Source organism: Phaenicophaeus curvirostris, chromosome 22 (genome assembly GCF_032191515.1).
Source record: "Phaenicophaeus curvirostris isolate KB17595 chromosome 22, BPBGC_Pcur_1.0, whole genome shotgun sequence".
Taxonomy (NCBI): domain Eukaryota; kingdom Metazoa; phylum Chordata; class Aves; order Cuculiformes; family Cuculidae; genus Phaenicophaeus; species Phaenicophaeus curvirostris.
The window spans coordinates 3,091,583-3,107,123 of NC_091413.1; the positions used below are offsets into that span (position 1 = coordinate 3,091,583).

Sequence of the window (15,541 nt, forward strand, 5' to 3'; positions counted from 1 at the left end):
GTTGCCCTTCTCTGGACACATTCCAGCACCTCCATGCCTTTTGTGTAGGACCCAAAAGCGAGGATTCAAGGTCTGGGCTCACCAGAACCGAGTACAGCGGGAGAATCCCTTTCCTACTCCTGCTGGCCACCCCGTTTCTGATACAAAGGTAAAAACTAACCTCTGTATTACAAATCGAGGCTGAGACACAGCTCCATCTCTTCCCAAGAACATTTAGATGAGATGCCTAGAGATGTTTAGCCCACAACCAAGCTGACAAAGCCAAGCAGCACACACTCACCAGCAGAGCCTGCCCCACTAGACTCCTGGTCTCCACTGATGCCCATCTCTTGGTCTCCACTGCCTTCTGCACTGCCTGATTCCGCGTAGGCAGTCTGGGTGGTGGCCTGGACCACTGGTGCGGTGGAGAGAGGGCGGATGGTGGTCTTATACACCCCGTGGGTCACCCACGGCGTAGTGGCCGGTCTGGCAGTGGTGATGCGCCTTGTTGTAGGGCGAGCCCTTTCAGTAGGTTTGGCTTCCAACAGCAGGGAGCTGGTAGCCAACTTGGTGGGTTCTGGAGCCCGGGTGGTGAGCCACAGCGGCGGAGGAAGGATTAACTTGTCCAAGGGCAGCGTGGGCAGCGGCGTGGGAGGTGATGTATGGCTGGTGTGAGTGATAGATTCTGAAAGGAACAGCAAGACGGGGTAGGTAAGGAGGAGAAGGTCTGGGAAAGGCTGGCTGTGGCACTGGGAAGCGTGTTGCAAACCCTCGGGCGCAGCTGCTGTGCTGTGAAAAGTCACCACCACACGGTGAGGAACAGCAGAGGGATGCAACCAGACCCAGGCTCAGTGTCAAGTCCCAGAGCTCCAGGAGCTGCAGGCACTCACCGTGGCACTGCCCCGCGTGCTTCACCGTGATGACCTGACCCTGCCGGCAAGCGATGGTCTTCAGCTGGCACTGGTCCCCATAAGTGACACCATCAGAGCCACACACCTGGGAGGCAGAGGGGAAACGGGAGCTGCACCTCTGCCCTCCTCCAAGCCTTGGGCACAATAAACCAGTCTCTAAATGCTGGGAGTGGAGGCTTTGCAGGGGTCGCTCTGAGGCACGGAGGTGATGGTCTGCACAGAGGGATCTGAGGTTGGGTGTGGAAGCCCAGGAGCAGAGTAGCTCAGAGGTGCACGATGGGGCACAGAGCACCCAGCTTTGCTGGGAGACACCTCCAGCTCCCATGTCACCCTGCCACACTCGCTGCGGGGAGCGACCAAACCTGCTTCTCGTGGGGGAGAAGAGACATCAGACAACCATGCTGCCCTCACAAGCACGACATAGCCAAGCTCACTACACATCCCCCCACGCCGTTCAGCCTCCCTCAGCTGCCTCCCCTGCAAACCTTGGTCATGTTGGCCTCTGAGCAGAGTGGGGATGGACACTCGCAGTGGGCAAAGCCGTTGACTTCCACACAGGAGGCTCCAAACTCACAGTTCATTTCCTCACAGGACTTTGGGGCTGATGGGTCTGGAGTAGAAAGAGAAGGGGGAAGAGGTGACCAACAAAGCATGCACCAAATGTACAGGCTATGCTGAATCAAAATCCCTCTCTCCTCCCAGTGGGTCTCAGCATTTCCAGCAGTTCAGACCAGTGGGGAAGACAAACTTTCACCAAACAGAGAAACAGAAGGTGGGAGGGAGGCATTTATTTCACGAGCCTGTGTGTTGCCCTGCAGCAGTACCCAAGCACCCATCTCTTGGTGCCCCACACAACCCTTGTAGTATGTGGCCTCCTCACCTTTCTCACAGCCAGTCGTGCCCAACTTGCTGCCATTGGGGCACTGGTTGCACTTCATACCAGTAATCCCAGTCTTGCAGGAGCACAGCCCCGTCATCTGCTCACAGTCATCGCGCACCGAGCCCACCGGGTCACAGTTACAGGCTGGGCAAGAAGGGAAAAAAGACATTGTTTTGCTGCTGGATTTGTGAAGCCAACAGCAGACTCGCTCAGGTTCCTGAAGCATCCAAGAGAAGAGTGAGGAGAAGGGTCCAGGGGAAGATTACAAAGCTGACTGCTACCCCAAACCAGCTACAGGAGTCTGCCTCCACCCGCTATCATCTGCCCATTGTCCTACTGCTTTGACCCCAATCCTTGCAGGGTTGTCCTATGCAAGGACTGGAATTGAGCTCAGTGGTCCTTGTGGGTCCCTTCCAACACAGGGCATCCTGCGATTCCATGATCTGCTCCACAGGCAGGGACACCAGGGCTCGTTCATGCTGAGCTCAAGCAGCGCTGCAGAAGACCTGGCCAGGAAGCAGGTCCATGAAAGGAGACACCATCTCCAAGCTGAGCTGCACCACAGTGGAGAAACAGCACCAGCACAGTGCTTCAGGCCACCCTGTCTCTCTTGCATGGAGCAAGTCACCAAGCTCTGCAAAAGTGGCTGCTGGAGATGATTAACAGGCTGCCCAGGGAGGGGGTTGAATCACCTTCCCTGGAGGTGTTTAAGGCACGGGTGGACGAGGTGCTAAGGGGCATGGTTTAGTGTTTGATAGGAATGGTTGGACTCGATGATCCGGTGGGTCTCTTCCAACCTGGTTATTCTATGATTTTCAACATGACCAACAGTAGAGCTCGTGGTCTGAAATAGCACGATCCCCAGCATGCTTGAGCTCCACAAAGCAAGCCAGGGAGCTGCATGGGATAAGGAGCACCAGCCCAGCCCTGCCCACACTCACGCGTGCAGCCGCTCTTGCTGTCGGTGACGATGCCGCGGAAGTTCCAGAAGCCGGGCTCGCAGCGGTCACACTTCAAGCCCCCCACGCCTGGCTTGCAGGAGCACTGCCCCGTCGCAGGGTCACAGGCTCCTCCGTAGGAGCCGTAGGGGTTGCACTGGCAGGTGCCTGCAAGACAGAGTGAGCGTCAGGCTGGGACCTGGCCAAGGAGGAAAGGAGAGGCTGGGGGTCCATCAGGGTGGAGGGATCAACTACTGAGCCACTGAGCTGCTCATCCAGGGCAGGAACGTGGTCTCCCACTGGGCAGGAGGAGGTTTCACCAGCTGCTCCCAACACTTCTCTTCTGCCCCAGCTACGAGGGGGAACTAAACCTTAAGGGATTAACCCGCTTGCTTTGCTGCCATCAAGAACTCCTCTCTCGTTAACATCAAAAAGGGAGGAAGCTATTAGAAGTTTATTATTAATTCATTAATTAGGAACCTGATGGAGGGAAATGATCCAAAGATAGACAGAGAGACGCTCCCTTTATCCACAGGGAGTAGCAGTAAGGGGACATGGGGCAGAGCTGGAGAGAAGGGGAGACCTCAGGAGCAGCAAGTAGGGTGCACATGTATATCCCAGAGGCAGAGAAATGGGATGTCCAGAAGACTCAGTGATGGATAAACCTGCCCTAGGGGCTTCATGCTTTTGGTTCAGTGGTCAATAACACCTGATGTATGTTTGTTGCCAGGACAGGGGCACGGGAAGGGCAGAAACTGGTGGGAGCCTGAATCCCAGTCAGTTAGGAAGCTGTGCCTACGGACCGCATGCCAGGGGACAGACTTCCATCGGAGACACACAGGAACATCACCACCAACCACCACTGGCAGGGCCATACTGAAGCCAAAATGCTCGTCTCCTCCGTGCTCTGTGGGTCCCTCTTGGACAACACACCCCACACCACCACAAGTCTGCTCTTCCAGCACCCACTTCGGCCAGGAGACGTCGGGACATTCCCTGAGTTCTGTTGCTTTTTAAATTATATGGCACATTAAACGGCACCACGTCCCCACCAAGCAGGCATTAGCCAGGCTGAAGCATGGCATGAATCGTGTCTCCATGAGATAATGGGTTTCCCTAGCAGGCAGCCACAGCCTCAGCTGTTAAGAGCTTGCTAATGCCTCTCAAAACGTGTCCTCTGCTTGAGTGCTGACTCCAATAATTATTTAGCAAATACTAATAAAACATCTGCTAGCTCAGCTTCCTCCACAGGGCAGTCACCCACTGGTCACTGGGCCCGGGGCATCCTGGAGAAGGTCCCTAGGTGAACCCAAAAGCTCCGTTCCACCTCAGCCTGCACTGCAAGAACACAAGCAACAGTTTTGTCACTCAGCCTAGTTAAGCCTCTAGCAGTGCGCGGAAGGCAGAGGGCATGGTCTGGCCCTAGAGGTACCTTTCGTGGTGTCCCAGCATGGACTTGGCACCTGGCAAGTTCTAAGCCACCACCCTGTCTTCATGCATTTCAGAGAAACTTAGACCTGAAAGTTGACTTTTGGCTTTTGAAAGGACAAGAGCATCACTAGTAGATACAGAAGGCAAAGCATGTGTGCACGTCTCCATGTGTACATGCTGAGAGCCTGGAGCTGGGGATAAACAGAAGTATTCGAGCCTAGGAGGTCACTAGCTAGCTAAAGAATGGGGAGGGTCCACCTTCCTTCATTTCCCCTGGAATGGGACCCCAAGCCTCCCCTCCACACGATCTCTCCTGCCTTCCTTGAAGGTCTTCCATGCCCCCCTAGATGGGAACACAACGTTCACTCACTTGGGCATCCAGCAGCACCCACTCCGAGTGCCAAGGTCATGTTGTCTGGGCAGCACCCGTAGATGGTCTGGCTGCAGTGCACGACCAGGAGAGGTGGTGGTGTTGTGGCAAGGACTGCAGAGGAAGGCAGAGAGCTAGAGGTTATTTTTGGCAGGCAGGCTGCTGCAGGACAGCATTGCCAAGGCGTAGAACGAACAGCTAGCAGCATTCCTGCAAAACCACACGGTCCCTGGGAACCGGCGATGAGGTGAGGTCCTACCCTTGGCCAGGGAAAGCAGAAGGTATGGAACAGGAGTGATGCAGCAGGGATCAGCGGGGACATTGTCCTTAGTGAGCACTTCCTTGCTTAGCCCCAGGGAAAGGGCATCAGGCTGGGGACCAGTGCACCCAGTTTGGGCCAGCCTGGAGGGTCGGCTGCCTCCGAGGGACTCACCGCGGCAGGCTCCTTGGCTAGTGACATAGAGATCCTGGCGTTTTTCACACCGTGTCTTCTTCAGCTCACACTCGTTGGTGTAGGTCACACCATCAGAGCCACACACCTGCCAGGACAGGGAGGGAAGCTGCTCAGCGCAGCCCCAGGCACAGGAAGGCAGGTTCCCTACCCATGGGATGCTCTCTCCTGCCCGGGAAGCATGCGGGAAGGCCACCAGGGAGAAGAGAGGATGGCGAGCGAGGACTGCAGCAGGCAGCCCAGAGCTGCTCAGCGTGCTTACCGGGTTGCGTGGCACGGCCAGGCAGGTGAAGTCACACACGCAGCGATCGTCCTCGGCATCCTCGTCCCACCAGCCCCCGTACTGCCGGCACCGGTCCTGCTCACACTCGCTGCCGTCGCCGGAGCCTGAACCCCCTGAGCCGCACTCTGGAGCGAAGGAGCATCGTGGTGAGGAAAGGGCTCACACCCAGCAGGGCAGAGGAAGGGGGAAGCAAAGGGGATGAGGCTGAAGCCATTTCCGTGACACGAGGCTGCACCCTCAGCACCCCAAAGCTGCACAGGCCCATGCAGATCACTGCAGCTTTAACCTCTGCAGCACAGGCACCCCAAAAATCCTGGGCGCACACAGATTAGGATTTTACCTGCACCCTGCAGGTGTTCAAAGCCAGGTTGGACAAGGTTATGAGCAACCTGATGCAGTGGGAGGTGTCCCAGGGAGTTGGGAACTGGATGGGCTTTGAGATCCCTTCCAACCCAAGCCATTCTATGATTCTACGACCTCAGAGAAGCTCCCCTGTAGAACGTAGATTCTCCCCCCACTGCCAGAAGGTTGCACTAAACCTACCTAATGAAAATCTCAAAGGGATGCTTTAGCAGGAAGCCTCTCTACAGCACCACCTCAGGAGCAAAACCAAGGATCCAGCACCCTGCGGGCTACCTGGAGGTCAGAGAGCGGATAGCCACGCACAGGAGGAAGGGCTGCCACTCGACTCAGTGCCAGCTTAGCTCCCTGCTTTGATCCGACTCCTTCCCCCCTTCTCCTGCCCTCCCAAACACAGTGCAGGGAGATTGCTGCTGCTAGTGGAGTGATGGAAACCAGAGCAGAGGAAGGGATGGGGTTTGGGTTTAGTTTGAAGTTCAGTTAGGCAGATATTCTTAATGTATAAAGTCTGTCCCGAACCTGGCTGCCTCTCCACACGATGCTCAGAGCTCCAGCAGTAAGAGAGAGATGTTGCTGATTTCAAAGGCTTCTTAAAGGGGAAGGGGGGAAGGAAAAGCTGGCCCTTTTTATTGAGTGATCAAAGGCCAGGATTTGGCATTACACAGAGAATTATTTAAGATCCCTTCCCAGAGGGACATCAACCTGAAACTCCCCAAGGAGAGCTGCGATCAAACACCACGTTACGTCTTCCCATCTCCCTAAGCTCTGCCATAGCACTGAAGTCTTTTCCAGCTAGACTACACGTGCAACGAGCCAGGGAATCTCAGCTCGAAGGGTCAGCACATCAGAGCAGTGAGGTTTACGAGCTTGGATTCAGCCAGCATTAACCCACAGCTTTCCCCTTCAGTAGGAAAACTCAGCGTCTAGCTTGGCCAAGCAAGTTATAGCCAACCCCATAACCTTCCCTTCAGTACTGAGTCTACGGTGGCCACGGGGCAGAGGGAGCAAAGTCCAGCCAGGCTCCCTGGCCCAGGAATGGCTCTGTTTCCCCTGGTCGAGTGTGAAATTCAAGCAGTGACCATCTCCTTGCCGGCCAATCACGTGGCATCATCTCTCATTACTGCTGGATACAGAAAGACAAAGGGGAAAGGGAGCAGCAGGCGAGGTGCTGGGTGACGGTGCCCAGCTGGCCAGGATGGAAGGAGAGCGATGCTGACACAAGACCTGCTGCGCTGGGGATGCTGGGCAAGTCCCAGGACATCACGTCCCAGTGTCACACCGCAGGGCTCACGCGGCAGACGGGCACAGCAGAGCAATCTCGGTCCTTCCTCACTCTTCCTCCCACCTTCCGCACCCACACGGTTGGAGGAACAGCATCAACCTACCGTCCTCACACGGCCCCATCCTGGCAACCTCAATGTTCTTCTTCTGCTGGCAGGAGGCCACCTGCAGCTCGCACTGGTTGTCGTAGGTGACACCATCGCTCCCGCAGACCTGAGCGAAGGGCTGCTTCTCGCAGCGCGGGCACACGCACTGCCCACCCACGCACTTGCTGCCGAAGGAGCACACGGTGCTGCCGCAGGACTCTGTGGGGCGAGAGGGAGGAACCGCAGTGAGGAGTCGCAGGGACCTCGGGAGCCAACCACCCAGCATCACAGAGCTGGGGAGCACTAAAGCCACGCTAGCAGAGGCAAGGAGACCTCTCCTTCTCTCGAGTGCTTTGTTATTGCTCATTTAAACCATGCAAAGAGTCTGCAGTGGACAGGTGAGGAGGCCACAAAGAGGATCCGAGGGTTGGAGCACCTCCCATTGAGGAAAGGCTGAGAGAGTTGGGGTTGTTCAGCCTGGAGAAGGCTTTGCAGAGACCTTAGAGCAGCTTCCAGTACTGAAAGGGGCTCCAGGAAAGCTGGGGAGGGACTTTTTAGCAAGGCCTGTTGAGACAGGACAAGAAGTAATGGTTTTAAAAGAAGGGAGGGGAGATTTAGACTGGATATAAGGAAGAAATTTTTATACTGAGAGTGGTGAAAACTGACACAGGTTGCCCAGGGAGGCAGTGGAGGCCCCATCCATGGAAACATTTGAGGCCAGGTTGGACAGGTCTCTGAGCAACCTGATTAAAGATGTCCCTGCTCTTGCAGTGGGCTTGGAGTGGATGATGTTCACGGTCCCTTCCAACCCAAAGCATTCTATGACTCTGTGATTTCTGATTCCCATCAGCACTCACACATGCTGAGTGGGTAAGAAATCTCATTTACTCTCACGGTGCATCCTGACTTCAGCCTCCTGCTGCTCACTGTGCCCATGGAGCATTGAGAGCCATCTGTCACCCTGGGTCATCCTTCCCTCCCAGATTTAGAGAGGATCTCCATGCACAGCTCAGCCTTGGAACACAGACCCAGCTGCACAGGTTTCATTAGGCTCAAAGCCATTGCTTTTACTGAAGTAGCATTTCTCCTAATGAAGAACTTAGGCACGGCTTTTAATTCATTAAGAAATCAGCCCAGACGGCTGCCTGTGCTGGGGAGTGGGGAGGAAACACAAGAGCAAAGAGGAATTAACCTCAAGGGATGGGGGGAAGGGAAAGCTACTGGGATGAACTGTGTGACCAAACAGACCCTCAACGCCTTCCGTTCCAGTGGTAGCTATTAACCTATTCTTAGCCCTGTTTCTTCGCTTGGCTCAACAGGCATTAGACCAATTTCTTTGCTTGGCTCAGAGGAGTAAAAGTTGGAAGGGACCTTAAACATCATCTAGTTCCAGCCCCCCTGCCATGGGCAGGGACATCCCACTAGATCAGGGTGCCCTATGATGTATAGCTGGAGCTAATAAGGTGCTTGAAAGACTCAAGATGCCCAATTCTTGTGAAGCTGAGAGGGAAGGCCACGTCAGACAAGGTGAAAAGCTGAACTGCAGGCTGCTGGGCATCCCTAGACAAGCCTTCTGGAGCTGCGATCCTCTTGGAAGTCCCCAAACCAACCAATACGGGCACCAAGAGATGCTCTAGGGAGACCCTCCACACTTCCCCACCCTGGGGTTTCTCTGGTGCCATGGGCTGCAAATGCTACCCATGACTGGTGAGCCTCGGATGGGCACAGCCGGGCACCTCAGCAGGACCCGGGCAGCCAGCGGCACCGAGCATCCGCTCTCTGAAATGCCCCCGGCAGGAGAGAGACGAGGGAAGAAAGGGACCTTGCCAGACTCACTGCAGTCTCCTTGGGCGGCCACCAAAATGTTTGTCTGCTGCGTGCACGCCCGGACGTGGAGCTCGCACTCGCTGCCGTAGGTGTTGCCATCTGTGCCGCACACGGGCTGAGAGGAGGCGACGCACTCCGTGGGGCACACGCACCTTCCCGTCTCCGCCTCGCAGATGGCCCCAAATTGGCACTTGCCACACCGGTCTGCGCGGAAAAAGAACAAACCCAGGAGGTTAAAATAACAGGGCAGGCAGGCATCGCTGCCTAATGAAGTGCCAGAGCAGAAATAAACCCCCTTCTGTGACCTCCTCCCCCAAGGCTGAGTCCCTGCAGATGCTGGCAGCCTTCGCAGGAGCCCCAGGGCGCAGCACGAGGAAGGATTGAGGTGGCAGGAGGAGGGGGAGTCAGGCTGGGAGGCAGAAAGGCTATAACTACTCGTAAAAGCTGTCAGGGCCAGGAGTAACCGTGATGAAATGTCACTGGAGCTGTACGCCGTTAAAGCTAAACAGGAGGTGGGAGAGAGCACGGGGCTGAATGCAATTACGAGGAGTGATAAATCAGCCCCGGCCACGGGAGGAGGAGCGCAGCATCCCAAGCAGCAAGTGGTCACTGTCCTAGGGGAGAGAGGCAGGATTCCCGCGCGGCAGGTCAGCAAGGAAGGAGGACACTGCCTTCTCCTAGTTTATCAGGGTGACAGCAGTGCTGGATACACGTGCAATATAGCACTGACCTCCTCGCCTGGTGGGATCCTCACCCTGCCTCCGCAAACACACGCACAGCGCACACGCTGTGGGTCAGAGGAGATGTTTCTCTTTGTAATAACTCACTTGCCAAGCAGCCATCACTCATAGCAGGAGACACTACGCTTCAGCCAGCACATCTCCTGACTCCTTGCTATTTAGTGATTCCCAGCTTCATTTTCTCCTTCAGACAAATCCTTCCCTCCTCACCGTTCAATTCATGAGGATTTTGGCTCAAAGATGAGGGGTTTCTTATTTTTCTTCCACGTGGCAGCTGCTGCCTTTGCGTGGGGGAGGGAAAGATGCAACAACCCCCTGTTTGCTCTGTGCAGGCTGTTGGCTGGGAGGTTTCTAACTACAGCACAAAGCTCTGCAGGCTGGGAGAAGAGCTGCTCAAGGCAGGTTGTGTGCAGACAAGGGCAGATCCTTCCTACAGGGCACTCAATTCATGTGCCTGACAGCCAAAGTATTTGCATCCTTCACTCTTTCCCCTCTAACTGTGTGGGGTTGGTGGCAGCTTTTCCTTCTGACCGGAGTCCCTCAGCCCTCTGCTACGCTGCAGCAGGGATGCTCTGCAGGTTGGAGGGAGTCTTTCTTTCCTAAAGGAAGGTTCATCTTTTTCTCTGCTGTCCCAATGCCCTTACAGCTCAGGACCACGTTTCCCAAGCAGGACTGCACGATGCAGCTCAGTGGGGAAACGACTGTAAGGGATGAAACCCAGCTTTGACAGGGACATTGCTGCATGCACCAGCCTTGGATGGAGAGACAGGCACCAGCTCCTGCTACCACCCTGAAGATTAGGGGCAGAAAGACCTTATTTGGACAAAACCACAATGAACATGGCCTTGCCTGAACATCCCAGCAGATTTTGTCCCAGGAGAACCCAGCCAGCCGGGGCTGTGCCTGTGTGCAAACACTTTCTGACTGGGAAAGCTGGGCTGGGGCAAAGAGAGAGCTTCAAGATAGAACTGCCGTGGATGGGTTTGAGATAAACATGCTAAAATAAAAGCAAAAATACAAGCCAAAAGCCCTCTCTCCCTGTAGCCAGGGTCACACTTGGGCTCAACACACTGCCTGCTCCCAGCAAATAAACCTGGGATTGCAAACCTGGGGCCAGCAAACCCAGGGATGGGGCCAGCAAACCCAGGGATGGGGCCAGCAGCACAAGAAGGAGGAACCCACAGAGATCGACTCTTACCGCAGGGCCCCTTGTGTTTCACTTTGATCTCTCTCTTGAGGACACAGGCCATGGAGTCGAGCTCGCAGGGGTTGCCGTAGGTGCGGTTGTCGGTGCCGCAGACGGGGTCGTAGCGGCCCTGGCACACCTGCTGGCACTCGCACACGGCCTCCTGGTTCTTCACCACGCACGTGGCCCCGAAGGTGCACTCCACGCTCAAGCAGGGGCTCGGCGTGCCCAGGTCTGCAGAGGAGAAAGGAGAGAAAGGCACAGGTCTCAGTTTGCTGCTCTCCCTGCTCCCCCGGGGCACTGTGCACAGCAACGCATGCCAGCATCCCCAGCCCTCGTCTGCCTCCCCCAAGCCGTGACAAATGCTCAGAGCTCCTGACTTCGGCACCAGCCCAGCCCCTGCACCCTCCATGCCACCCGACATGCCCGGCTCAGCATCTTCCCCATGCTTGGCAGAGGTTAGGGATGGGAAGCAGGCACGAGATCTCCCTCTACACCATCCTGCCTTGTCTCCGTCATCCCATCCCAGCTACATTCTGCCCCACGGAGCCAGCCAGAAGTGGGATCAGCCCCATGGATTTCTGCATCAAACCTCGATGCCTGGGTCTCCCCAGCAGCTCACAGCCAGCAGCAAGAAGCAGCATCATTTGCTGAGGAAGGACAACACTGACTGCTTTTCCCAGGCAGCAGTGGTGCCACGAATCTGCCTGCGAAGCTGGATCTGAATCAGCAGCTCTGTGGCAGAGGGCAGGGCAGGAGGCAGCAGAAAGCTCCCCTCAGCATGGCTCTGGGTGCCTCCAGGACACTTGCAGCACCATCACGCAGTACCTGGCACCGCCTGCTGAACCCTCAGAAGCCAAAAAGTTCACAGGAGGATAGTTTCCTTCACTGAGGTCTCACATCCTCAGAATCACACTGTCTCTTGAACAGCTCATCTTATTTCCCGCTGTGGCAATACCCAGGAAGACCCGGCTGGAGAGGACACCTGCATTTGGCTTCACCACACAGCCTCTCTCCTCTCCCCAGCTCTTGCAAGCTGCTGTTGGAAAGGTCAGGATGGAGAGACCTGGTGTCCTTGCTACGGCCCAGTCCTGGGGCATCTGGCTCCAGAAGCAGAGCCCCGAGGCTCCCCGAGGACGGGCGATGCCCCGCAGCATGGGGCCCTCTGCTCACAAACTGAAGCTGCTTAATCAAAGTCAGAGCAGATCGCACCCTCCCTGCAAGATGAGTTGAGCAGCCAGCCCCGATGGTGATAGCAAAGAGAAAAGGCTGTGCCCGACTCTTGCACAGCTCTGCAGCCGCTCCCTGTGGTTCCACACGGTTCCCAACCTGCTTGCTGAAGGCAGGCGTGCCCCTCCATCATGGAAAGGTTTGGGTTGGAAGGGACCTTAAAGCTCATCCAGTCCCACCCCTGCCATGGGCAGGGACACCTCCCACTGGATCAGGGCTCCAAGCCCCATCCAGCCTGGCCCTGAAAACCACCAGGGATGAGGCATCCGTGACTTCTCTCGGCAACCTCCAAACCCTTCCACCATCCAGAAGCCAAGCCAGAAGCCTAAAAGGCAGGACTGGTTGCATTGCTGGTGAGAGACCCAGCACTGCCCAGCCACCCCCCGCTTCTTGCAACTCGAAATAAAAGCCCTGAGGACCTGGGGCAAGGAAAGGACACAGATTTAATCCGTGCTGAGCAGTGACAAGGACACACAACGAAAGGGATGTGGGGAACAGACAATGCGGCTAAGACGAGATGGATGCAACAGTCAGACAGTGCAGCCCCACCAACACCAAACAGCGAGGTAGGCACAAAGTCGGAATGTGGTGGGAAAGATAAAGCCCTCCAGAGCCTGCTGGTGTGGCACAGGGCACGGTGTCCCTCTTCCTCCCCTTCTAGGACCACGGTGGCACATGTGCAGAGCAAGAGCAAGGCTTGAGCCCTCAGGAGTCCGACTGCATGCTGTCAGCCAGTGAGAACACAGCCCGTAGCGTGGGCACAGCCAAGCCTCAATTATGGATTTGGCTCTTTACGAGCACCTACCGAGTCAAAACTTAGAGCCGAGGGTCTGCAAAGGAACAGGGAAGAGGGGAATACTTCAGGCACACGGCCACTACTTCAAACCAGCCTTTTCAACCGTGCCCCCAACTTCTCTACAGCTGAAGAGTTGGTGAGCAGTTCCCAGGAACTGCTTTGTGGCCTTGGGATGATGCTCATCCCCTTCTTGTGTTTCAGTTTTTTAAAGCAGAATCTGAACCATAATCACGTCCCCTAAACACAGAAACACACACCTGCATGGAGAAATCACCTCTGCTGGACACAACTATGCAGCAAGGATGCAATGAGCTAGGCATGAAATAAACACGTTTGTTCATTTGAGATCCAAATTCAGACTCTTGTCTCGGGGAAGAAGCGAGCAGTGAGAGCGCGGGGAAGTGCCTGACCTGATGGAGAACCCTGCCCTGACGTTTCTCACCCTTCTTAAGGAAGCAAATCTGCAAAGATGAAGCACATCAAGTTCCTCCACAGCCTCAACTTCACCCTGTGAAATTTCCCACCCAGCCCAGGGCACCTGCAGACGTCAACGGGAGCTTTGGCACGGATTTTGATGTGAGCGAGTATAATGAGGACCTACCCAGCGAGGACCTTCAACTGTGCTTTAATCAAGACCTGCTTTGATTCCTGGCCCTTATCCATCTTGTAGGCAGGGAAACCGAGTCCCAGAGCAAAAATACTCATTCTGCACCCTGGTTCATGCAAAGGCGAGATCCCTCCTCACCTGCTGCCAAGCTGCGCAGAAAGCTCACCAAGTCCTGAGGAAACTGAGCTCTCCTGCAAGCCTTGCCCTCTGGAGGGTTATGGGGCAGAGGCTTTGAATCACAGAATGGCTCAGATTGGAAGGGACCTTAAAGCTCATCCAGTTCCACTCCCTCTGCCATAGGCAGGGACACCTCCCACTGGATCAGGTTGCTCCAAAGCTGCTTTCTAACCCATCACGCCCCATCGATCTCTGCCCATGACACCCAGCGGGCTCCAGCACCAGCTGCACAGGAGTATTCTTAGAGAAGAACCACATCCGAGTCCAGATATTTCTTCAGGGCTTCCAAAAGGCACACGGTGCTTTGCTGGACACTGGGAAGGGGGAGCTGCAGATCTCTGCAGAACCCCTGCCCATTGCACTGGCACAGACAAGCATGACACACGCTACGGAGAGCAAAGGGACAAGCATCACAGTCCTAGGCAGGCAGAAGTCTCCGGGAAAAAGGACGTGGGGAAGAAAAGGGGGTTAGTTGGGGGCAAAAGGAGAGGTAAGATCAACCAGGAGCAGTCCAGACTGATGTATCAGCCAAAGAGGGGTTTGCTAAGGATTCGGGGCTCACAGCACCCACCTCTGCTCCCACTCTCATTTGCCTCGAAGGGTCAAGCCACAGCAAGCATCAGACAAAACCCCACTGCACTGCAAGGCATTTCCATTCCAGCAGCAAGTGTTTGGGGCAAGGGATAGGAGCAAACCCAGGGCAATCTCTCCATCCCAAGGGCTCTCAAGCAAAACTAGAGAGAAGGGGAGCAGTGAGAAGAGGCCAGGACTCTCCCTGGCTACGGAGAAGGGGGGAAAAGCCGACCTCCTAGCAGAGATGTCCGGGTAGGGAGCAGAAGGGTGCTGCGAGGACAAAATTCCTTCCTCCAAACAGGCAACACTGTAAAACATAAGACACAGACCAAAAAGGAAAGAGAGAGAGAGAGCAGAAAGGAAAGAGAGCAGGGCAGAAGACAGCAGAGAGAGGAAAGGACAGATGCAACTACAGACACCTTCCCTCCACCTCCTGTCCACACTGGTCTCATCCCATCCCTTTCTTCTCAATTGCTCTATCACGGCGTAAAAACAGAGAAAGATTAAAAACAAGGCCTGGACTGTTTTGTTTGGCTTTGCCTCCTTTGCCTTGATGCTGGAAAAATACAGCAGCAGAGCTTAGAGTTCATTAAACAGGTACCTGAGAGATTAAAACACTAGAGCCATGCTAACAGCCTGTCTCTTTTTTTCCTCCCCCTCCCCAGCTCATCCATCTCCTGTATCCTCACAGCACAGAGGCCGTTACAGGGCAGCCTGGAGCTGTCATGTGGACTTTGAAACCCGAGGCTTTGGCAGACAGAGCCCCAGATTTGATTTATTACCCACAGATGACAGGCTGTGCTGCTCCCACCCCACAAGGGTGTAGCTCCTGCAAGCAGATGTGCACATCTGCAGTCCTCACCTGGAGGAAGAGAGGCTGGGGGAAAGCTAAAATAGAGTAAGATGGACAGAGGACCATATCCCGCTGTCCACTGGCCTCGCTCCTCTGAACGTGGTGGAAGCAGTGAGTATGGGACAGCAGGGTAACCAGCATCACAAGTTCTCTGCTCATCCTAGAGATCCAGAAAGCCTTAGCAAGGGCCTGACTCTAAAGGAGGTACAGGAAAGGGTTTGTAGAAAGCTCAGGACACCACAGCCTCACCACTCGGCTGCAACAACCACCTCCTGGTCCCACTGCCCCACAGCTGCCTTCAGGAGCACAGTGGAGACCAACCACCTTGCTTCATCCCCACCCTGGTTGACCAGGAGCAGCCCCAGGGGTTCCCACCTCCAGCAAAGCTTCGCAGCAGCATAATAGGGCAGGAAAATGAGCACCAGACTTGCTGGGTGCCATCCATCCCCATGACCCGGAGAGATGGAGGACTGAAAGATGCTTCTGTTGCCTTTCTGACAGGGAGAACTTGGGGAACTGAATCCTAAGCAGTCAACCACCAGAAACACACTGAAACGGAGAATTAAAAATAACAGTTGTGAT

General features: G+C 55.3%; 1 protein-coding gene across 3 annotated transcripts in view; it reads right to left on the reverse strand.

Moving 5' to 3' along the window:
• The window catches only part of AGRN (agrin), a 122,054-nt gene that overhangs the window by 23,987 nt on the left and 82,526 nt on the right, over positions 1-15,541 (reverse strand). For 2 of the 3 annotated variants that reach the window (XM_069874668.1, XM_069874665.1), the window contains 11 exons: positions 10,736-10,957; positions 8,807-9,001; positions 6,989-7,189; positions 5,223-5,368; positions 4,943-5,048; positions 4,510-4,623; positions 2,712-2,876; positions 1,771-1,914; positions 1,376-1,500; positions 870-975; positions 281-664 (listed from right to left, as the gene is read on the reverse strand). In XM_069874668.1, the coding sequence (XP_069730769.1) occupies positions 281-664; positions 870-975; positions 1,376-1,500; positions 1,771-1,914; positions 2,712-2,876; positions 4,510-4,623; positions 4,943-5,048; positions 5,223-5,368; positions 6,989-7,189; positions 8,807-9,001; positions 10,736-10,957 (1,908 nt within the window). Of the gene's footprint in view, positions 1-280; positions 665-869; positions 976-1,375; positions 1,501-1,770; positions 1,915-2,711; positions 2,877-4,509; positions 4,624-4,942; positions 5,049-5,222; positions 5,369-6,988; positions 7,190-8,806; positions 9,002-10,735; positions 10,958-14,338; positions 14,915-15,541 lie in introns of those variants that run through there. The other variant, XM_069874667.1, reaches the window with a different exon arrangement.